General features: G+C 46.0%; 10 protein-coding genes across 10 annotated transcripts; 5 read left to right on the top strand and 5 right to left on the bottom strand.

The window, feature by feature from the left end:
* Nucleotides 1–288: 288 nt before the first annotated feature.
* C8R40DRAFT_1174898 (PIG-X) lies at nucleotides 289–1,062 on the bottom strand (the record flags this gene model as incomplete). The annotated part of the gene is made up of 3 exons (XM_046232258.1): nucleotides 289–312; nucleotides 383–552; nucleotides 648–1,062. The coding sequence occupies 3 exons, from the start codon at nucleotides 1,060–1,062 to the stop codon at nucleotides 289–291; spliced, it is 609 nt and encodes a 202-aa protein (XP_046082298.1).
* A 671-nt stretch (nucleotides 1,063–1,733) lies between these two features.
* On the bottom strand, nucleotides 1,734–2,448 carry C8R40DRAFT_1162793 (YL1 nuclear protein C-terminal domain-containing protein; the record flags this gene model as incomplete). Its single annotated transcript, XM_046230284.1, has 5 exons — nucleotides 1,734–1,762; nucleotides 1,813–1,843; nucleotides 1,901–2,040; nucleotides 2,095–2,343; nucleotides 2,397–2,448. 5 exons carry the CDS (start codon nucleotides 2,446–2,448, stop codon nucleotides 1,734–1,736), a joined length of 501 nt encoding a protein of 166 aa, XP_046082297.1.
* Nucleotides 2,449–2,926: 478 nt separating this feature from the next.
* C8R40DRAFT_574292 (uncharacterized protein) lies at nucleotides 2,927–4,566 on the top strand. The gene is made up of 5 exons (XM_046235500.1): nucleotides 2,927–3,071; nucleotides 3,129–3,523; nucleotides 3,611–3,743; nucleotides 3,921–4,449; nucleotides 4,535–4,566. Exons 2-4 carry the CDS (start codon nucleotides 3,420–3,422, stop codon nucleotides 4,308–4,310), a joined length of 627 nt encoding a protein of 208 aa, XP_046082296.1. The 5' UTR covers nucleotides 2,927–3,071; nucleotides 3,129–3,419; the 3' UTR covers nucleotides 4,311–4,449; nucleotides 4,535–4,566.
* On the bottom strand, nucleotides 4,446–7,401 carry C8R40DRAFT_573593 (glycosyl hydrolase). Its single transcript, XM_046235497.1, has 11 exons — nucleotides 7,195–7,401; nucleotides 6,838–7,067; nucleotides 6,668–6,742; nucleotides 6,503–6,586; nucleotides 6,404–6,450; nucleotides 6,293–6,341; nucleotides 6,082–6,237; nucleotides 5,757–5,984; nucleotides 5,130–5,656; nucleotides 4,858–5,030; nucleotides 4,446–4,648 (listed from the first exon to the last, which is right to left on the bottom strand). The coding sequence occupies exons 2-11, from the start codon at nucleotides 7,064–7,066 to the stop codon at nucleotides 4,540–4,542; spliced, it is 1,677 nt and encodes a 558-aa protein (XP_046082295.1). The 5' UTR covers nucleotide 7,067; nucleotides 7,195–7,401; the 3' UTR covers nucleotides 4,446–4,539.
* Nucleotides 7,402–9,643: 2,242 nt separating this feature from the next.
* Nucleotides 9,644–12,647, top strand: C8R40DRAFT_1055136 (uncharacterized protein; the record flags this gene model as incomplete). Its single annotated transcript, XM_046224984.1, has 8 exons — nucleotides 9,644–9,694; nucleotides 9,755–9,851; nucleotides 9,957–10,264; nucleotides 10,323–10,373; nucleotides 10,434–10,505; nucleotides 10,570–11,903; nucleotides 12,011–12,330; nucleotides 12,466–12,647. Coding segments are annotated over 8 exons (2,415 nt in total), but the record flags the coding sequence as incomplete, so codon positions are not given.
* Nucleotides 12,648–12,708: 61 nt separating this feature from the next.
* Nucleotides 12,709–14,311, bottom strand: C8R40DRAFT_1208447 (SNase-domain-containing protein; the record flags this gene model as incomplete). Its single annotated transcript, XM_046233175.1, has 7 exons — nucleotides 12,709–13,309; nucleotides 13,368–13,429; nucleotides 13,485–13,589; nucleotides 13,646–13,768; nucleotides 13,820–13,943; nucleotides 13,972–14,022; nucleotides 14,079–14,311. 7 exons carry the CDS (start codon nucleotides 14,309–14,311, stop codon nucleotides 13,135–13,137), a joined length of 873 nt encoding a protein of 290 aa, XP_046082293.1. The 3' UTR covers nucleotides 12,709–13,134.
* Nucleotides 14,312–14,462: 151 nt separating this feature from the next.
* C8R40DRAFT_1123155 (uncharacterized protein) lies at nucleotides 14,463–17,113 on the top strand. The gene is made up of 10 exons (XM_046228889.1): nucleotides 14,463–14,625; nucleotides 14,678–14,952; nucleotides 15,005–15,283; nucleotides 15,331–15,458; nucleotides 15,512–15,684; nucleotides 15,739–15,888; nucleotides 15,953–16,061; nucleotides 16,122–16,265; nucleotides 16,328–16,550; nucleotides 16,611–17,113. Exons 1-10 carry the CDS (start codon nucleotides 14,473–14,475, stop codon nucleotides 16,753–16,755), a joined length of 1,779 nt encoding a protein of 592 aa, XP_046082292.1. The 5' UTR covers nucleotides 14,463–14,472; the 3' UTR covers nucleotides 16,756–17,113.
* Nucleotides 17,114–17,318: 205 nt separating this feature from the next.
* Nucleotides 17,319–19,285, bottom strand: C8R40DRAFT_1123149 (uncharacterized protein). The gene is made up of 6 exons (XM_046228888.1): nucleotides 19,017–19,285; nucleotides 18,671–18,965; nucleotides 18,472–18,603; nucleotides 18,344–18,416; nucleotides 18,202–18,282; nucleotides 17,319–18,148 (listed from the first exon to the last, which is right to left on the bottom strand). The coding sequence occupies exons 1-6, from the start codon at nucleotides 19,250–19,252 to the stop codon at nucleotides 17,493–17,495; spliced, it is 1,473 nt and encodes a 490-aa protein (XP_046082291.1). The 5' UTR covers nucleotides 19,253–19,285; the 3' UTR covers nucleotides 17,319–17,492.
* An 896-nt stretch (nucleotides 19,286–20,181) lies between these two features.
* C8R40DRAFT_1174891 (tetrapyrrole biosynthesis uroporphyrinogen III synthase) lies at nucleotides 20,182–21,061 on the top strand (the record flags this gene model as incomplete). Its single annotated transcript, XM_046232257.1, has 2 exons — nucleotides 20,182–20,752; nucleotides 20,805–21,061. 2 exons carry the CDS (start codon nucleotides 20,182–20,184, stop codon nucleotides 21,059–21,061), a joined length of 828 nt encoding a protein of 275 aa, XP_046082290.1.
* Nucleotides 21,062–21,299: 238 nt separating this feature from the next.
* Nucleotides 21,300–22,367, top strand: C8R40DRAFT_1174890 (uncharacterized protein; the record flags this gene model as incomplete). Its single annotated transcript, XM_046232256.1, has 1 exon — nucleotides 21,300–22,367. The coding sequence occupies one exon, from the start codon at nucleotides 21,300–21,302 to the stop codon at nucleotides 22,365–22,367; it is 1,068 nt and encodes a 355-aa protein (XP_046082289.1).
* Between the last annotated feature and the right edge of the window lie 98 nt (nucleotides 22,368–22,465).

Genomic DNA, 22,465 nt, shown 5'->3' with positions numbered 1-22,465 from the left:
CTGCCGATCCCCAATCTAAGGAGCAGCGAAGAATCTTTGCGACGATGATCACGGCACCAAGCCAGGTACTTTTTAGACAGCTTCTAGTCTGTCCGCTGATAATGGAGTTGTCGAATATTCCCTCGGCGTATCTGTGGAAGCAAGCGGGAAGGAAGAAACCTCTGCCCCATGCATACATTCATGTGTCCTGCGCCTCCCCATTAACCTTTCCCCCAGAACCAAGGTAAATAGAATTCGTATTTCTGGAATTCCTTGGAAATTCTTGAATTCACTCCCCCTTCACTAGCTTCACTCGCTTTCCCAGCCTCCGAGCTGTCGTATACGAAATATATGCCACATACAAAAACATTACCACAATTGTAAGGACGGTCCCAAACCTCACTTGAGCGAGGTCTCCAAATTGACCCACTGGAACCGCTACGGCCATAAATCGAGCATCGGGGTCGGCTCTGAAGGGTTCCGAGGTCACGTACAGAGAATACCCTGCTAGCGATGACGCAAACTCTCCAGGAGGCAGGTCGTAGGATATCAGAGAGGCATTTAGAATTTGCACTGTATAGTAGATAAACAAGCAAAGGTTAAGCTGTTGAGTTTGACATATGGCACCCACAGGAACAGTAAAGGGAGAAAGAAAACATCAGCCTTACCAGATGAAGTGCATGATAGAAACAAATGCGGCCATGCAATCTCCGCGGTACGATGTGCCTCCGAATTTGAATGTGAGATTTCGCCGTACCGAAGATGTATAGGGACCTTCACATCTACATGCGGACCGACTGAGGTGAGGGTCAGCAGGAGTGATGTCCCATTCGAATCCATAGCAGCCACTGGGAGCTCTAGATTCGCGTTTCCATGATGATGGAACGTGTATAGATGCTGGTAGTTCACCAGCTCATAAGGATCCACGAAGACAAGGACTGGTAGTTTGTAGTAAAGACGGACGAGGCATTGTGATTCTTCAAGTAATTGAATCCAGTCATCGTTTTCGGAAGCAATTGAAGTGGTGATTGTTCTGTGAAAACCATAAAGTGGTTCAATCGAGGACGAGACGTTAAGGAGCATGAAAAACGTCGAACGTTAGCTCGTTCGTGGTGATGAACGTTCAGAACAAAACTGTCCGGGCCGTCAAATTCTGTTTGAAAATCATCCCGCCCTTCCCGTTCAAATAATAAAGCAAAGGGTCAAGTTACAAGTATCATGAAGCTTCAAAGCCCACTAGCCTCTCTTTCACTAGCAGCTATACATCATCATAGTCACCGAATTTGAATCAACTTTATCTTACACTTCGATCTCTACTCATTCAACATTGACAGGTGAAGGACATGCTCAACATTGAACCCAAAAGATGGAAGTATCATGTACGCTAATGTGAATCCCTCTGAGATTTCATTTTCCGAGTCTAAACCACTGGGAATCTGAGCCTGATATTTCGAGTGCGAGTCGGTTCAAAAGGAATCTTGGCTGGTAGACAGTAACTGCAGGTATGATTGAGGAAAGCATTTGAAAAGATACAACCAGCCGGCACTGAGGAAGATGATAAGTAATAAGTACACGAATATTTCCTTCAAGGAGAACCGGGACATCCTCAAACTGGCTTGTGCAGGCCTTCCCGAGCTGAGACAGTTTTGGCAACAGGCTCCCGATAGTATTTAGATCCTTTGGTAAACGTTTCGTCAATTGCTATCTTCCAAACGCCTCTGTTCACGTCAAAACATAACGGGACGAATAAAGGTCTATTTGACGATAGAGTTGACTCCGCGAGCTAAGAAACCGATTATGATATGGTCTAGAGGTTAGCAACAATTAACATACCAGATAAGTATTCCTTGGCTGTACTTGCACTCTGTCCAAGAGATTATATGAGGAAAACAAACCTCAACCATATCCAAATAGAACTTGCCATTTCCTTGATGAGCGCATACACATCTTTGTCGTGGTACCGAAGACCGGTGACTGGGTCGGTATAAGGCGCCTCTAAGCCTGTGATATCACAATAGTGTTTGTGTGGGAGTACGGAAGGTGGTGCTTCAATCGAGAGGTCTAGCACAATTCATCAGATTTGTTAACACATTGAAGTACAGAATATCCACGCACAAGTTGGAATCTCCTCACTCTCCATGGTAACTTCTTTCCCATCTACCTCCATAGCATCTTTCTCCGCCTTTTCAAGACGTCTTTTCTCCCGCTCTGCTCGTTCACGTTCACGCTCCTGGCCCATTATATTCTTCAAGTTCTTAGCCCGCCGATTCAGGTTCTTCGTGTATTCTGGGTTCTTAAATGGACGTGGAAGGTGTAGATACGACAGTTGTTCTGCCAACGTCTGAGAAGTACAAGCTGTATTCTCTTTTCAGAGCTAAACGGTTTCAAGAAATTCCTACATACAGCAACGTGAGGACTTAGCGTGCCATCCGTCGCAGTGGCTTTTCTCTTGAGGTTTTTTGGTGGCATTATCGAAACAGAGTCTGAGTCTGATAAGCGCCGAAATAAGTCCCCACGGGACGACACTCACGACGCTTGGAGCAGCTTGGAGCACGTGTCGGCGACTGACAATTTTTCGGAATGGTTGTGTAGGGTTGTGTACTTAGAGCTAGAACTGGTTAGAACAAACAGCATTTAACTATACGCTCCACTGTCTTGGGTCGCACTTTGCTTGGTACTTGAATTGTAGGTTAAGAATAGACCTTGCGAGCAAGGTGATTTCATTTATATCCTAATCTAGAATAGTAGCATGCTGCCTCTGCTGGGGGTTTAATCAGGTTTAATCTTGACTCGGTTGAAGGCCCAGCTTTTGTTCTTTCGTGGTAATCCATTTCCTCGCGAACGTCTTCTGCTTCGTTAATGACAACCCCACTAGGTTGACGAAACGTTTTTCCCTAAGATCCAATGCCTGGAATATCCATTCGCAAGTTCCCTATGTGAGTACGCCAAGGTCTAATATAGATACCATCGCATCCTCGTTGTTGTCGGGAACGTGAACTTCGAAATTGAGAGTCATGACTGACTATTTAACTTGTTCGTCCTAAATTCTTTGTGGTGAACGCCGCCTGCTTTTCCTCCTTAACTCCAAAAAGGCATGTCGATCCCCATCCTTTATGTCGGAGAGGCAAAGGCTGAGTACTGAGTGACAGTGCTTCAGCTGTTTTTCTTTTGATGCGAGTGTTGCCACAGGGCAGTGCGAAAGATATCGTGGTCTAAATTCTACAGTCCGTCTGCGCGAAAGCATTCTGCTGCCTATGCTAAAAATCCCGGAAGGGCTTGAAATGGTGTTAGACCATCTCAGTCCTCCATTGCCTCTTCTTAGCTCTTCTTTCAAAGCTGACCCAGCATGTCGTCGGTTCCGTCGTCTCCCTACGCAGACACGAGCTACGGCATAACAGTCGCCGACGGCGTGTCCAAACAGAAAAACGGTGCTGGGATTGATGCGACGGAACATGTATAAAGAGACTGGGAAGAACGGAATTTACTCCTCTTTCAATTTGTCCCCCCAAATACTGCTGGTCAGTAATTCCTTCATCGTGCACCGGTAAGCCCTTATCTCACTCTCATCTTCTTGCTCTACTAATCACTCTACGACTTGGCATTCACTTTCGGACGTCCTTTCGTTGATAAGCTGCGTAATCCTCATTCTTCTTCATTACATGCACATCAACGTCGCTAATATCGTTCTTGGTCTCGTCTATGCTTTGTCCTCTGTGGTGTACGCAGCACCTACTATTGGGAATTCTATGCAGATACTAGATCATGTAAGTCTTCATTCATACGCGTATAAGTACTATATAGTATAGTCACGACCTTGGATGTGCAACGGGAGGAACCAGTCTTCAATGCGTGACCTGAAAACTGGGTGACTGTCCTTCTCCGAGTTTAGATGCCCTTAGTTTTGCAATAGAGCACTGATCATCCTGTCTTTTCTAACACAGTTCCCCGCTCCATCTCCCTATCCACTAAAAATCACCGTCTCAGTCAATCTTCCTCACGGACGTCCATTCGCGCCTCAGGAATCAATGCCCTACGTCCCACCAAAAGACTTTTCCTGTCGTCTACACGAGATTATTCAATCTCTCATGAGAACCTGGACGAAAAACGCCAAACAAGAAGTCCAACTGCATTACCAAAATGCGTTCTTGGACGTCAAACCTTCCGGCACGGACGAAATCCAAGTAACGTTTTTTGATGATTACTTCTGCAGAGCTGATCCGGGTCGAAATCCGTGCACGATCCATTTGCCGTACAATGGCCAATCGTATTTCACAGCGCGCGATTCCATAAAATGGGTTCCTCCAAAAAGAATACAATGTTCTGTGATGTAGTAATATGGCATGTACGAATTTGGGGCAGGTTGTACAGTCTTTAATCTTGTATTATGTGCATGGGTCGTCTGATATGTGTTCAAGGAGAGTCGCAGGAGGCGCCGTGATTAATCACAGATGCTTGTCATGCAAATACTAGGTATGTATGTAGTATATATTTTTGTGCATGTCTCACTGATGCGAAAGAATCCCCCTTCTCCACCTCCACCTCCACCTTCTCCAAGTCAACCTAACCCCCTGGAACCTGCTTCCAATACTTGAAATCCGCAGGAGTTAAGCTCGGTCTCCCATTACCCGTATTATACACCCCGAACGAGGCACCCTTGAAGAAGAAATCGCTGTTCAAGATAAAGATATAAGCAAACCAATACACTGTTACTAACAGGAAACAGGAAACAAAATCAATGCTGAGTGCTGCGCGCATAGTCAGCAAAAGGCGGGGGAGTGGAAGGAATCAAAAGTAAAGAAATGGACATCGAATGGAAGAACCTGAGATACCAGAATATAACCAGAAAACACCAAAACACACAGAGAAAAACAAGCGCACTTTACTGGCATAACCGACATAGACACGCTATCAAACGTAGCAGTATACGTGATCTCCACCGCGTCCAAGTCCGTGTATGTACCTTCTGAAAATCCTAGACTATATGATGTCGAGTTTCCTACAATGACCAGCTTCACTGGATCGGATTTCGTTGATAGTGGGGTGTAGGTGATCTGGAATACAAGGTCCACCATAGTATCAAAGTGTAGTAAGATTTATTTTGTCAGCGCCCAACCTTCCCTGCGATATCATATGAAAACGCTAAAACTCACCGTTGTTACAGTACTATTTGTCGTAGTCAACGCCCACGGCCCGACCTGCTCGGCCGGACGAATAAGTCTTGTCACAATAAACCTCTCCCCACCCCCGTTCGCACCACCCATCACTCCGATATCATTATGTGCGAAATCCCCATAAAACACCGTCGCTCCTGCCTCAGTCAGATTGCTATTTGGCATGAAATCCAATACGGTCTCAAACCTCTCTGCATAGCTCGTCTGCTTCCGCAGGATCAATGCAGGGGAATCTCGATCCCCGAGTGCGTAGGCGTTGCCGAGGAGACGGAGGAAACCTGGTCGGGTGGTGAGGGAGTGAAAGGGTTTGTAAGGGGTACGGAGGAAGTAGTATGAATTGTCGAAGATTGAGGAAGAGGAAGAGGAAAAGTCGTCATAAAAAGTTGAGAGATGGGCTTTGTCGGGTAGTTCCACCCCTGTTATTTCGGTACTCAGAGGCAACCCGTGATTGAACACCGGCCATCCATCTGAATCGAAAGTGACTGGAAACAGGAACGTTTCTCTTCCTGTTTGAGTAAAAGGTCGGTTGAAATTAGTGATTGATTCATATACAGAGAAATTTAGAGATATGAAGGTTACAATGTATATGCACTGATATACACTTACCCAGCTGGATATGATCGAAATCCCCTTCGGTTTGGGGCCGCACACCCAATGCAACACCCCACCACTCTCCACTAGGAGCTTGTACGATATCTGCATGTCCGGTGTATTGTACAGGAAGGGACAAGTTAGCGCCGTTGAACAAAATAGGATTGGCCGGGTTGTTTTCCCAAGGACCGGAGGGCGAGGGACCTCGTTGGATAGTCGACTGATGGGCGGGACCTGAGCCGCCTGAATAGTGAACAGCAGCGAATGCCACAAAGCAGAAGGATTACAGACAGTTAGCACTGGCAAAGTGACTAGGAATTGTTGTAATGTATCTACTGACCTTCAGCAATCAACAAATAATAAGTCGAGTTGATGAGATAGATATGAGGTCCTTCAGGTCGGGCAGAGGAATTGTCTGGAAGGGTTCCAGTGAAGATGAGTTCAGCGGGAGTGAGAGAGTTGCCGGTGGTGATATCGATTTTGTTTTGGTAGATTCCTTCATTTGAAGAATATAAGTTACGAGGGTAACAGAAAGCACCCCGGGGACGAACCGTAGATTTTATCAATGGCATTATTAATCCCCGACCAGGTGTTGTAAACCTTTGAAAGGATACACCGACTTTGAGTTCGGAATGGGAACCAGAATGAATCGAGCTACTCACGTCTCCATTGATGTCCCAGAATAAATCCGCATCATATCCAAGGGCATCTACGGTGCAAGTGAATAATATGACCGATGTGAATGGTCAAGTAATACACACCGAAATAAACCGGGTCGCTCCATTCGTTTGAAAATATGTCTGTGGTGGTGACAAAGAAGGAACGAGGGAATAATCTCAGTTCATCTGGAAAGTCAAAGCCGTAAGTACATGTAGACTCTATTTCGGAATGAAGATATATAATTGGAGAGATCGCGGAAATCTTACAAGTATACACGTATCGAACTGTAGACGTCAAGTAGAATGTGCCGTTGTGATATCGGAGTCCTGGAGCCCATGCGCCTATGTAGTGGTACAGATAGCAAATAGATGGGGAATCATTGTTAGTGTTGTACATTTGATGATTCAACTTATATGCAGTATGAGTGATAACTCACCAGCATCCGACGGCGTTCCAAACAGACTCAGCTGAGAAGGTTTATTCAATGCATGCCCAATCAACTCCCAGTCCACCAGATTCGTGCTATGATATATCGGATGTCCAGGGAAATACTCAAATGTGGATGTAGCGATGAAGTAATCGGACCCAACGCGCAGAATGGTGGGGTCGGGGTTCCAACCAGGTAGAATTGGGTTTATGGAGTCCAATGTCAGAGCAAGAGTCATACTGGCTTGATGCCGAATTGGTTGAGATGGCGGGGTAGTTTTGTGTCCAGAAACGGGTCAGAGTTGGTTCAATAGGGGAGGCCGAATTTCAATTAGAAGGATGAACGGGAAACAGCACTGAGGCTAACCTAACATGAAGACAGGCCAAAAAACACAAAGATGAGATTGCAACATGGGGCTGGCGCTGTATGACCGTAAGGTAGTGGAACGAAAAGCTAGCATCATCCAGTGTTAGATTTTATACGAACTAGAGGGACCGGGAAAATTGAATGATTCATGATCAGCTGCTTGTTGGAGGCGGACCGGGCCGTCGAAATTTCTTGATGAGTATATTAAGTTTTATAGCGTACATATTCGTGGATTCAAAAGGACAAGATGTTGGGAAGTTTGCAGAAGACGTTTTTGTGTGAAGGGAAGGAAGTTACGAGCGCTAGATAAGATAACGGTCTTTCGAATTTAGATCGGACCGCAATTTACCGCAATGGATGATCCTTTCTCCCTCTTTCTCCTCCCTGGAATCTGAAACCGGTTTTTATCATACCACATGTTGAAGAAAAAAGTTGTTCACGGTGATAAAATCGGCCTGAATAGGAGGAAGCCACGGGTCGCACGTTACACTCCTGTATCGGGGAAGAAATCATGTTCTCGACGCCTTCTCAATGAAGACGGAAGAGCGTTCTCCATAAACGAGGCTCCTGATGCATCGGCATCGTTTGTCTCTTTATCTTTCTGGGTAATCAATGGAAACAATGGTAGCGGAGACGCTGTGAAGGAAAAAGATGTAGAAAGTCGCGACCTACAGATTGAAAAAGTTGAGGCTCGTTATATGTATATATTCCTCTAATAAGGAATTTTACCCGGAAGTATTCAAATCCAGGTATCCTCTCCGGCCTCGTCGATGTGCGCATATCCGACGCGAAGACTATTCTAAGCACTGTATCGTTTCGTCAGTGGGACGATGAACACGTCGATGGCAATCAGTATGCAAATTTACCGGATCGTTCCCGCAGACACGTACTTTCGAGAACACGGTTACACTTTTCACCCTGATCCTCCGGATCCGTCTACCGCCCTTCCGTCACAAGATTGTACAATTTCCAGGACCTTGCAAGAACATACCGTTTTTACGCCATCCTACTACCTCACTCACTATATCCTGTATCCTGATTGCAGCAATCGTCGCTCGTTCGCATTCAAGTCCATTTAAGTAATGAGTGTCTGAAGTATGTGACTATCATCTCAAACGTCTGGCGATGGTGACTGACTCCTTTGGTGGATTTACTGAAGAAGGAAGGATACGAGGCATGGCGGCAAGCTCTAGAATAGACTACATAGGCCCAATATGTGGATAGTGGCGGCGTACATTATGATAGGCTAGACGAGGGGGGAAGTATTTCACATGATTACGCAACCTTCCTCGACCATCATGAAATGCCTTGAATGAATTGAAAAGGGAAGAACCTGGAAGAACTTGCTGTCTAAATTTTCTTTTACTGTAACTTTGCTATCATCATGGCTTCATCGACCTTCATCAACCTTCTCCACGTCTAAGCGCATCGTTCAACTCTTCGAGACATCCTTGATGGAAGCTTGCCAGAGTTCCTAGCCTAAAACACTAGAAGAGAGAACTCACAAAGACTTGGGGTAAACAGGCAAAGGATCTGAATTAGTACAGAGAGCGATGAGAAGAAGAGAAAAATGGTGGTGGTACCAGTCTAAGCTATGGAACCGTACGTGACAGTATATATATAGTATTTGGAACGGATATGAGGTCAAGTTTAGCGGGCGCGTGATGTCGATTGTCTTCGTGGACACCCTTTCAAGTGTGCTTTATGAACGTGGACAAGTCTCTAAAAATGCTAGATAATTCATGTTAACCGTAGATTTTAACCAGGTGCTATAAACCCTTATTAAGATATAAGCAATCTACATAATTGCGCCTCGAGCAACGAAACAAGTTGAATCGGAGTGAAGAACATAACAGATAGACAATACGGGCCGAAGAAATATGGATGAGTGGATGAGCGCCTAAAATTTCTCGACTCTACAGTAATTTCCAGGGTTGTACCATCGACTCTGAGGTGACGACTTCTCTCTCAAAGTCACTCAGGACCCCCTCTAGTGCTTTATTAGATCCTCATTAAATGCTCCCTCCAGCTCTCCTTGACTACACCATCCAAACTTTCACCGCACCTTTAGCACCTTTCGCAAAAGCGAAAACCCTCACAAGACCTCTTCCTCTTTGTTTTAGTCGGCATCTAGCCACCGCGGCTGCGGCAGTGGTTCTGAAAGCCTCTAAACCTGTACCGCAACACGCAGGGCATGCAAAGTTTGCAGAGCAGGCGGAACATAGAGAGCATGGGGAGTATGGAGGAGATTTGGTATTGAGTGATCTAGGTTCGAGCTCTAGGGTGAACATAGGTAGGTAAGAATGTCTGTCCCAGACTTGCTCATCTTTTCCTTCTAATTCCGTGTCTGAATAGACGAAACCGGCGTGCTACTGCTATCAAAATTAGACAACCCAAACCTTTAACCGACTCCAGTGCCGCTGCAAATTCAAACGCAAACGCAATTACGGTGGAACTAGCTCGTAGAGTGCGCGCTTTGGAGAAGGTCACTGATGAAAAGGTGCGTAGGAGGACCCGTGTATCACGCACCAGGACAGCTAAATGGGCCTTTTTCTTATAGGACACTGAACTGGATCCACCTGTATTCTCTGAAGAAGATTTGCTCACACTATACGAGGAAGTTTTAGCGCATCCTGATATTCATGTTCAAGAAGAAGGTGACAAAAAAGATATGCAGATCAAGACAAATGAATTTGGCCTCGAGCTTGAATTTGGGAACGATCCTGAATCACAGCATGGACAAGATTTGGATGTTCTAGTAGAGGCGGATTCGCGACTGTCTTCACACGCTGGTATGAAACAGCAACTACAGCACACAAGATTTGCAGCAGCGTTGCTTCGGGAGTCTAGACTAAATGAAGCTCCTCCTAAATCCACTGATACTTCCACGACTTCTATGACTCCTGTGTATCAGCGCGTTCTGAATCATACTGCACATATTCTACAAGATATCGAACGGGTCGAGGAGAGTTTAATTTCCCAGCCTCGAAATGCAGAAGAAAACTCCACAACGAAACTTCCCATACCGCTTCTATCAAAGCAGGAATGGGATGCCTTGATCAGAGCTACTGTGTGTTTCAATCCCTTCTTTGTTTCTGCACAAGATTGACATTATTTTCTTTCAAAAGGTACACACCCGAAATGTACAACTTGCTGAGCAGACGATGGAGTCGATGAAAGTGAGTTATCTGGCATCTGAACACGAAGAGCTGTGTTTCGCTGACATTGAATATCACTAGCGTTGTAACCTGATCATTCCAGAAGAATATCTGAACGCCGTTTTACAACTCCATATCGAATCCCGAGACGACGTTGTTGCCTTTGAATCATGTCTGAAGAAATTTCTCCAAGGCGAGTCCATCTCATCGTACATAGACTCCTTCATTGGTCATTCTGATTTACGTTCTATTAGGCTCTCCGACACCTCAACAGCAACACCTCCATGTAAAATCCCACCTCCTCTCCACACCCCAACACACCCTCCCTACTTCCGCACTATCCGTCCTACACGCCTACGAGATGCAATCCACCCCAGCACCAATGAAATCCTACACTTCAACAATCCATCGGTTATTCACCATCAATCCCACAGTTTCCCCTATCGCACACCTCCAAGCCTGGGATCTTTTCTCCCACATGCGATACGTGGCTCACCCCGTCCCCGACGCAATACTCTACACCGAGATGATCCGAGCATGCGCTTCCTCCTCCGTGAACGGCACCTCTGACCCCGAGCGCGCCTTAGACCTTTTCACCGAAATGCGCCTAGACCACAACATCACACCCCTACAACGCACATGGGATTCCCTCATCCTCGCTTGCGCACGTACCTCCGGGTCCCTCGCTCGGAGACAAAAATACGTCAACGAAGCGTTCAGGTTGGCTAGGGAGATGCTCGACTCGTATCGGGACGCGTATGGACGACCGAAATATACACCTGATAAAAAGACGTTTTGTGCGCTTTTGGAAGGGGCGAAAAGGATTGGGGACTTGGGGAGGGTGAGATGGATTTTGGCGGAGATGGTAAGGGGGAAGGGTGTGAGTGTTGAGGTGGATGAGGAGGTCATGATGCATGTATTCCATGCGTATGCGGCATACAGACCTCCATTTAAAAGGTCCTTGGCGAGGGTCGTTGAGGAAAGTGGAAATTCATCCGTATCGTCTGAGGGAGATGTTCCCTCTGCTCAAACTCCATCGACAAACAGTGAATCTGTATCCAATGCATCTATTCGCACACCATTGTCCCACACCGACGCATTTTCTGCGTTCTCCCATGTACCCCCTCAGACTAGCTCCGAGGTCATCACAGAGGTGGATATATTATTCGATCGGATATTAGACGAAAGGTCCGAAACCAAAGACGATGACATACTCTCTGGCAAATTTAGTTCCGTTAAACCAACCACCCGACTACTCAATTCGTATCTATCGGTGTATTATAACCATCATCAGTCTTTGGAAGCTGTGAGGTCGCGTCTCGGTGGTGTTTTTCACCAGATGACGGACGTACAACCCGATGCCCGGACATATGTTGAAGCCCTCGAACGGTGTGCGATTTCGAAAAAACACGAGAGAGGGGTTGCATTGAGGTTTGCGGAGGAGGTGTTTGAGAAATGGGAGGGCATAGAAAACAAGGTGGGGGTTGAGGCGGTAGTATCGCCGAGGATTATAGAAAGAGCACACGTTGCTTGGATTAGGATGCTAACACTGTAAGTTCCTATCACCCGTTCACTAATTGAATGATTGATCTCACTCCCTAACTTCCTTTTCCTCGGTCCTGTTTTTGTTCCTCTTACCCTCTTTCTTCCAACCACAGCACGAACAACACCGATCGTGCCCTCTCCCATTTGCGTACTTTCGTCCAAAAATATCCGGCGTCAGCTATCCGTTTCCCTCAAAAATCCAGTACCCCTATCCACTCACAAACCACGACGTTTCTGAAACCCGCTATGCGTTCCACCAGAACCTCACTCGTCGGTGCACGCCCGCTTGTAAGGCTTACTTCACCTGTATCCGCTGCATCAGCGATTTCAATTGTATCCCCTGTCAATGAACAAGTAGGTGGTAGTGGTGGACAAATACCCCCGCTGTTAATGTGGAGAGATCTAGAAGTACTGCACCATCGCATAATTGCTGGTGTTGGTTCCGCTGTTGATGAGACGAAGAGCGCTAGTGTGGAACAGGAACAGGAACAGATGGAAGTAACGAAACCGAACATGACGTCTCAAGAGATACTAGATGCAACATTGAAGACGAGAAAGGAGAGGAGAGAAAAAAGGGAGAAGGATCTTGCGTATATCAAGTGGGTGTGTAAGAGTTATGAGTGGGCATTAAGAGTGAGAAGGGATGAGGCGATGAGAGCGGGGGTAGAAGTGGAATCGAAACAGGAACGAGGAGTGCAGGAGGCGGAGGCGCAATCTGATGTGAAGACCGAGGTGGTTCAGGAAAAGTAGTACTACATCTAACGCAACAATTATTGCATTTTAATCGCTAACATACCTACATACTTATGGACATAACTAGAAATTTTGAATCATCTTTACTGACTCACTGTCTTGTCTACTCACCGATTATTCAGGGCAGTACAATTGAAGGTTCAACACCTTTTGATGCGTAGAAGATTTCCACAGGATCGGGAGGAATATGAAGCAACCGCCCTCTAGATTGTGCAAAAACAAAATGATTCGGAGTCATTCCAAAAAATAGTCGATCCGAGACTATGTTTTCCATTGTGAGAAGTAAGAGCAGAGTAAGGGAGAGTGAACACGACGGCCCAAAGCAGATTGTTAAATACATCCACTCGATCTGGGCTACGTGATAGGATGGTAATTTAGACATCGAGCACTGATACTTCTCTAGGGTGGGACCACAGAGACTCCTAAGAGTGATAATGATCTACATCCCTTCTCATGTCCACCCAGCTTTCTAGGCATGCAACCGCTACCAAAACCTGAGCTTATTGAGAAATGACCGAGGACTTGACGAAGGTGTGTTTTTGATTTTTGACTTGTCACCTTTCAAAGCTGGTATGGCTTCTGCTTGAGCATGTCGGCGTTTGTATTCCGCGGGGGTTTCCCCGTCTAGCCCATTTTTCCATATTCCTAATCTTGAGGCTCTGTGAATTTCAGTTTCAGTGTTTTTCAGAAGATTGCTCTGCGTAGTTTCACACTCACTTTGCACCAGTTTCTGCTTTGAGAAACTCTTCTTTACCCCATTTTCCATATTCTGCTCCAGCCTGCCATCATCATTGAGGATTAATGCCGAAACTACACTCAAAAAGCTGAGCTTACCTGTTCGTATACAGTAGCCCATCCGGATTTAAGCATTTCAAGCGAAAGATTGTTGCCAAAGAAAGACCCAGGCAAGAACCTTTTCTTTGTGACAACATTTGCGACCTATGAACCACCCATTTTGAGTGAGTAGAATAATGATAACGTATATCAGAACTGACGATTCGAGCATATTGATCGCGCTGAGTCAACTGGCAGTATACTGTCCGTCCAATAATCCTATTCGTCAGCCATGCCAAGCTTTCTTCCGCATATGGTTGAGCTAGGCGGCCAAAGTGACCAGCCTGAGTCAAACAATGTCAATGAAGGCATTAGGCCTTAGACTGAGACGGTACCTCTGGAGCATCTGCGCCAGCAATTCGGATGTGTACAGTCTTGTTCTTTAGCTCTCTCGTTGTTGAGGGTACGCGTCGGAACTTCAATGGCCAGGTCCATCCGATTCCAGGAGTGTGGTACAATCTGTACGAAATTGTAGTTCAAGCCGTACAAGGGGAAAAACGCGACGACTGAGTACCGGAAGTTGTCAGCATCTCCTACACTGTAACATGGTAAATAACGCAGATATTAGAACACTTGAAGGGTTTAAGCTCACACCTGGTCACGATACCCTTAATCCAACGTTTCTTTTGAAAGCTTTCTGGGGTAATCCAGTCACTGTTCTGTATTCTCTTGAAATAACGGCTGTATATCCTCGAAGCTCCGATAGCAGTGATAGCACCAGCAGCGAAGGCGGAAGTAACAAGAATTTGCGGTGGAATACTCGATGCTTTCTTCTCCAAATTCGCCACATATTCCTCGAGCTCTTGAGGCAGCTTTGGAGGAGCCATTCGGTCGAGCAAAGCGTAAAGAATTGGTATAAGATTTACTGAATGCGCATCTGGCCCGCGTGTCTATGGTGTGTTCGTCAATGAGGAAGAAGGGAATCCGTAGCGGGTCCCGAAGGTCCGGGTGGTGATTACACATCTTATCTCTGTCTTATCTGATAACCATGTCTGCTGAAATGGACCTCGACTTACGACAAGCCTTGATTTTATACGCAACAGAAACTGGCACCGCACAGGAGGTAGCAGACCGCGTAGCCCTAGAATGTCGACGAATACACATCCGCTCCCGAGTCCTCAGTATGGACGCTTACCCTGAGGTTCTTATTTCCTCTATTCGAAACGAAAATCACGCTGAACGCCAAACTCTAGGAAGATCTCGTTTCAGAAACTCTGGTAATATTTGTCGTGTCAACAACGGGATCTGGTGCAGAACCAAGGGCCATGTCAGACTTATGGAACAAGCTTCTACGGGCTGATCTACCGTCTGATCTTTTCGAAGATGTGCATTTTACAGTTTTTGGTTTGGGAGATACAGCATACGAAAAGTTTTGCTGGCCTGCTAAACGCTTGACACGTCGATTGGAGGGTCTAGGGGCACATAAAATATGCGAATGCGCGGAGGGAGACGAGCAACATATACTCGGGTTTGTCCCTTTGACGTTGTAGCTTGGTCAATGGACGCTCATGGAGTCCTAGGATAGATGGGGCATTAGAGCCTTGGCTTGAAACCTTATCCAAGTCGTTACCTGAACTCATGCCACTTCCGCATGGACTAGATATCCTCCCTTCAACTCAAACCCCTCCAGCTCGTGTATCACTAGTAAACTGCTCAAATCATCAGGTCGCCACGAACGATCCTTTGGATCATGATCATGACTACGGTTTAGCTACCGTTAAATGTAACACGCGACTAACAGCACAAGACTGGTATCAGGACGTTCGCCATATTGAATTTGATTTTTCGGACAACGTCGAGTGAGTATCACGCAACTCAATTCTTGTCAATCCTCACCAAAAATCAGATATTCTCCAGGAGATGTCGCTGTGATACATCCTATTGCCAATGCGGACGAAGTGGAAACCTTTCTCTCCCAGATGGGGTGGGGAAACTTTGCCGATGATTTATTAGAGATCAGCCATGTACACAAAGGTCGACGCATCTCTTCTGTCTTGAATTATGAAAAAGCTAATCACCATTTTCAGATCAATCTTTACCTGATCATCTACCTCGATGTGCGACTCTGAGGACAATTTTCAGTCGATATCTAGACTTCAATGCCGTCCCTAGAAGAATATTCTTCAGATATCTTCGCTATTTCACATCGGATGAAGCAGAGAAAGAAAGACTAGATGAATTTCTTTCGCTTGAGCATGCTGTAGGAATTCACCACAACATTCTTCTTGACCTTTACATTGACGCGCTTATGCAGGACGAGCTATATGATTATTGCTTTCGGGTCAGACGGACGATACAAGAAGTGCTGTCAGAGTTTCGCAACGTTCGAATACCGATGAACTACATATTTGACGTGTTTCCTCCACTGCGCCCTCGACAATTCTCTATCGCGAGCTCTCTAAAGGTGAGCTCTTTGGATTCCATCGTTTGAAATCTTCCTTCTTGATTAAATGGAGTTCAATCACTAGAAAAATCCCCAGTCGATCCATATTTGTGTCGCCATGGTCAAATACAAGACGAAGCTGAAGATACCTCGCAGAGGAGTTTGTTCAACGTATCTTTCACGACTACAACCAGGTGACCTGGCAGCACCAAATTTTGTCTCGAGTTGGAAGCTCACATACATTCCCTGGTCAGGTCACCAACTGAGGATTCGGACTCTCAAAGGTTTCATACGACTACCTGCCAACAGTGACATCCCTATCATTTGTGTTGGACCTGGGACAGGTGTCGCTCCGATGAGAGCAGTGATCGAAGAGCGGATTCAACAAAATGCATATAGTGCGATATATTTCTTTTCCCGTTTCATCATTATCCTTAACTCCAAAATATTTCTATATTAGATAACACATTATACTTTGGTTGTCGCTCTGCAACAAAGGATCAGCACTACGCTTCCGAGTGGAATCAATGTTCCGTCGACAACAAGCTTATCTACCGAGTAGCATGCTCGCGGGATGGGCCTGAGGGTGTCAAGAAGACTTATGTCCAGGATCTTATACTAGAGGATGCGGACCGGTTATGGAAGCTCATCGATGAAGGCGGCGCGTATGTTTTTATCTCCGGGTCAGTTTGCGGAAGAACAAAGCTTGTCCCTTCATCTCCCATCTTATGCTTTTTCCCAAGGTCTTCGAATAAAATGCCAGCTGCTGTGAAAGCAGCCTTACGACACGCAGTAGTAACTTGTGGTCACAGGGAAGAGGTGGAGGCTTCCAGGTATATCCTTGATTTAGAAAAGAATGGTCGGTTGATTGAGGAATGCTGGAGTTGATATGTGTAGATATCCTTTATGGCAACAGGCTGGGTCATCCGCGTTAGCGGTTCTCTCGAACCTGGAAACTCAGGCAATTGTTCGTCAATATCTTGACTGTCATCACTGACCTCAACCTATATTTCGTATTAGTTCTTGTCCTCCAATTCGTAGTTTATTGCCTTTCAAGTTCCAGCCTGCATTCAATGACCCTTTTCTCTGTTCTCCAATGCTCCCCGCAAGAGAGATATCGATAACCACGGACGAGGTACTACTATAGACGGTTCAGATCAGGATTGATTCAGTCCCCTAAATACTACTGGTCATAGAAGGAAATAGTAGCGATGTCGATGAACATCAGGATGACTTGCTTCGTTACGTATAAAGTTCGAATGAAATCAAGCCAATACGGAAAACCGACAGAATGTTGGCCCCGGTTTGATCTCCGTGAATCATAAGAAAATGGTGGTGTGCCGCCTGGCACCCGCAAATATTCTGAATGAATTTGAACTAATAGCTGTTGCAGGCTGTTGTTGTGAAGAGAGTATACGTGTAATCGACTCTTCCGTTTCAACCGAAGTTGTGTTCTGATTTCATTAGAATATTTAATACAAACAATGGCTGATTATCTGTACAACCTCATTTCGCCATTGTTCAAGGTATCATGCCGAGAATTATCGGATACTTCGATCAACAACTATGCGTAAGGTGATTGGTACAAAGCTACTACTTAAAGCTTAGCAGGCAATGAGTAAATCCTAGAACATAACATTGGCCACAAGATCTTTCGCTGACAATATCGCACTCTCTACATTTTCAAACCTGTTCAAACCCGAGGTCCAATAAGTGTTTTTCTTGCCCTGTAATGCATTGTACTTTTTGTAGAAGCCCCCCGCTAGCGCATCCGTCAAGACATGCGGGAAATGGTCTTGTCGGGTGAAAAGTTTGATGTCATCTGCGGTTACCGTGTTTGCCGTAGTCACCCCACCAACTTTAATGTTGGCAATCCCTGCACCTAGGTCGGTGGCAGTTTGAAGCAAAAGTTCTATAACTTGCTCGTCGCTGTCGCTAGTACTTTCATTGTAGGGACTTGTCCCGAACGAGTACGCTGTAGCGATAGGAGAATCATTGAAGTAGCGTAACATTGCGAGAGGACCAAAATCGGGTGTGGGAGGGTTTTTAAGGAAGGCGTAAGGATACGGGAGTTCGCTCATGTTGAAAGCTGTAGCCCAGTAGGCTGTTACTCCGACGTCAGCGAAAAGGGACGCCTCATCGGTAGTAAAATCGAGACCAGTTGCCTCCAAGGCACGAGTGGTTGGAGGAAAGGCAAGAACAACACTGGAACATGTCTGTGTGTTTGAAGACCTGTTACCCGCAGATATGTAGGTGACAACGGGATTTTCCGCACTGCGATCTAAACCCGGAACGTTAGCCATGCCATTGGACCTTGTAGTGCTCGACACCGACCTATTTTGGTAACATTTGTGCTACTGTAGATAGGTCCACTGACAGACCTTTCAGCGTACCACAGCCAAAGTTTATGAAAATCTAATGATATTCAGAAGTTTAAAAAGATGAATATGCAACATTCACCACAACGATAGCTTACCAACGAAATAGCCGGGAGTTGTTCCAATATAGTACGTCAAGATCTCTGGCGTTAAAAATTGGAGGGCGTAGAGCTATAATTAAATCTTTATTGAGAGTTTTGTTGTGCTCTTCACAAGACACACGTACTGCAGGAGTCTGAGAAAAATCGCCATAGCCTTCGTACACAAGGCCTTCCTCAACAAACACAGGCAAGAATTGGAAACCTTTGCTTGCTAACCATTCACTCATCGGAACTGTGAGCTCTGTTGGAACACCATTCTGTTTGCCATCAGTGTTCATTTGAGATGCAGTTCCTGATATCAGATACAAAACAAAGAAGACTCACAGGGTACCTTGATTCCGTGTACTGAGGTTGGAACTCAGTGAGCCACAACGTCGTGTAAGCTGCTACTTCCAATGCTATAGCAGCATCCTCCGGTAGAGTTGGTAATGCTGTCTGAGTAACATTCAAGTTCTGACCGGCGTCAGTTCCGGGGCTATATTGCCAGTAACTCCAATTCGCGGAGGGTCCAGGAGAAAGTGCCGGAGAAAGTGGGAGGCCAGCTTCGAGGATCAGCGGGAGGGTATTACTGTATGTCAAATTCGTGAAGATGAGGGCACCCATAGCGTGATACGTAGTTCTTTTTAGGGCATAAGTTTATATGAAAGCTTGATCTGGCCTTGTTACTCGCCTAGTTTCTGGGTCATCGTAATACGACTGACATTTACCCCCCACTTCGACATTAGAATCGAAAATGACAGTGGGGACCCCGCGAGATTCCAATTCATGAGCAACGGTTAGACCCGAAGGTCCTGCTCCAACGACACAGACAGGATATGCACTAGCCGCAGCTCGAACCCATGGCAGCAGCAGCCAACCTGACCCGAGCAAAAGACTAGGAACAGATGTGAGGACCCAAGATCTCATCTTCTTAGCTGGAGGGGAAAAGGAATACCTTCGCTCAAGGGTTTGAGTCCTGCAGATTTTATTTGCTTTTATACGCTTGAACCCCAGATCATCGATCATCTGTCAAACTTAGGATATGAGTCGTTCATCTCGATGCTGTCGTACCAGATTGATCATGTATATGAGACGATTTTGGACAGAGTAAATGTGAACTTCCACGCACATAAAGGTTTCCGAAATTTTCGCCGGACGCATTGCGATTTTTTTGACTATTCCGTCAATTTTTGTGGAGGGACAATAAAGATCCCCGTGTTCGCTGCATTTATTGAAAGATGTACATACGCCTGGACCCGGAACAAGATAGCTTCTCAGACGGGATGATGATCGGGATGCCAAATATTTTGGTGACCTGAAGCGTTGGCGGAGGGTCCATTTCACCGGAAGTCTAGTCTTGAGCTCAAGTTAATAGGATTCAGTAGCAATTGTTGGTCCGAGTAGTGCCAATTAATACATAACTCATTAGCTGGCATCGGGCGATGATGTAGTAGAGAAAGCTAGAGAATCCAGATGCAACCTCAGAGGAGATATATTATTATCAGTGCATCAGGGCCTGTTGAGGTCCTGTTAGAGCCTGTTAGAGCCCGTTGAAACTTGATACGTGTTAAAACAGATTTCTGATGTCAATGGTCGGCTACCTTAGGGGAGCCCGGGGATAATTCTGGATAATTGTGGAATACCAGATGATTAGTATTCACAGAATAAGGGGACGACCTGGGACGACTGGAGACGACCACGGAAGTAGTCATTCGGACGCAAAGCTCCCCTGCGGTGTTATTTCAAAAAACGAATTGGCCCCTATTGGATTAAAAGTACATACGCGGGGTGTGGGAACAATCACGTGGAAGCCTCCAAATATGGTCCGTAAGTTCTTTGCGCCAGGATAATTATCAATGGCGATATTCGCGGTTCTTCTACGTGCGGCCGACATATCCTCTACGGATAAATATGAAACTGCTATCAATGCCATTGGCCCTAGGAGCAGAGGTGTTTGTGTCCCGGTCCTCGAAACGGTTCTGATGAATCTAGAGAATTTGAAACAGACTATTGCGGCAGGGCCGAAGGTAGACGGAGTAATTATGACCAGTGCCAGATCTTGCGAGGCCTGGAAGGCCGTCGTCGCACAGTCTGCAGATGAACAGACGCAATTATGGTCAAATGTCCCCTTCTACGTCGTCGGAGCTGCCACTGCCGCCTCTCTACGCGAAATTTATCCAAAACCTGATCAGATTCGTGGAGAACATAGTGGAACTGCGGAGCTACTAGCTCGATTCATTTTGGAGCAGACGCCAGGAAATCGCCCGAAGTATCTCTTGTACTTGACTGGAGACAAGAATCGGGAAACTTTGCCCAAAGTCATGGATGAGGGCCATGTTGACTTGGTGTCACTCCAAGTTTATGAGACTTGCGGTAGCTCCAGGTTTCCTGATGATCTACGTGAAGCGTTGCAAGGTTGCCAAAGAGGTACTGTATCCGTCGTCTTCATGAACACTGGTTTACCTCTTTCTGAATATAGATGCTGAAATTTGGATTGTATTTTTTGCACCATCCGCTGCCGAATTTGTCTACCCCCATTTACAAGCACAATTTCATTTTCGGTCTATAGACACCAGGCCATCGAATGACGACAAACCACTGGTGCGTATCGCTGCTATTGGTCCTACCACAGCTTCTTTCCTTCGTGATAAACTACGTCTTCATGTCGATGCAATTTCTGCAAAGCCAAAACCTGCTTCGTTGGTTGAAGCAATACGAGAGTGTCTGTATACGTAGCAAACAGGTCTGTCGCTGCGTTGCTTGATGTGCGGTACTTAACGCCAATGCACTCATTGGATGTCGATTATCTTGATGTGATGTGAAGAATCAAGCGCTGGAAAACCCCCATTACTGAACCCTGGCGCTCCGACAAGGGCGTACATTTCCTCAGCTTTACCTCGGATCGTCATGGCGTTCTGTACATGTTTTTCGCACTGACTACGGTCTCCTTTTGAAACCTTAATCGTGTTTTCCGATGGCTTCAGCGCCCGAAACAACCATCATTTTACCTTCCAAAGCAAGCCGTGCGCGGCTTCTCGTCGACCAAAAATGTCGATACCACCCGTCGTTTGCCTCAACCGCTGCGCACGTCGTTCTGAGTGCTTCTGATGGCATTATGTACCGGATGCATTCGTATACGTTGCGCATGGCTTCGGGATTCTTTCGCGACATGTTTACGCTACCCCAGCCCAGCCCACCACATCCGAAAGAGTTCTATTCTCAAAATATCGACGTGGGACGAGATGTTTTTGTCTCCACATACGTGTCTTCCCATATCCTTACTTTATTCCTCATGCTGATCAGTGGAATGCCGATTAATACACCTTTACATGAATGGGGTGAATTTTCCCCGTATACTTCGTGCTCCGACTCGTGCAACCCTAACGAGGTGTCGTCTCACTCCTGCTTTGACATCATAGATCGTGTGTTGCGTCTAGCAGAAAATTGGGATGCACCAGGACCTTTATCATATATACGACTAGGTTTGCGGAGTACAGAGCTGGCGAAACGAGATCCCTTGCGATTATTCTCGATAGCGTCGCATTTTGGATGGGAATACGAACGAAATTGGGCTGCACAGCACTCCTTAATGATCGACATATCCTCGCTCTCCGACAGTGACACACAAAATACCTTGGAAGGCATGTCTTCAAAGGACCTACTACGCCTTTTGAAACTGCGCCACAGAAGGAAAGAAGAATTTAGGGCGTATCTCGATGATCCCGATCGTTTCTCAGTCGGTAATTCGGACATCTTTTGCGCACAATGTCACGAAGCTCGAATAGACAATGGAACGTGGAAGATTTTGAAAGAGGTGATGGTAGCGGAACTGGAACGGCGACCGCTAGGAGATAGTATTGTGGGTTACGACGTTGATGGTATTGGCGGGGAAAATTCTACTGGAGGTATACTCACTTGGCCAGAAGCGGAAGCTTGTTTCAAGGCGACTTGTGAGAAGGGCTGCGGGAGCTTGAACTATGATGAATGCGCCACCTTGAAACAAATTCAAGGTGGTATAGATAGTCTCCCTTGGGACTTGTGATGTTGCTACGATATGATGCATTCTACAGACTCTTCTGCAATGAACTAGAATCTGTCACCAAAATGTTACCGACGCGGCTGAGGTCATTACCAGTATAT

This window comes from Lentinula edodes (assembly GCF_021015755.1).
Source record: "Lentinula edodes strain Le(Bin) 0899 ss11 chromosome Unknown C8R40scaffold_39, whole genome shotgun sequence".
Lineage (NCBI taxonomy): Eukaryota > Fungi > Basidiomycota > Agaricomycetes > Agaricales > Omphalotaceae > Lentinula > Lentinula edodes.
The sequence above is the reverse complement of the archived record's forward strand: the minus strand, read 5'-3'. Positions and strand labels throughout refer to the sequence as shown.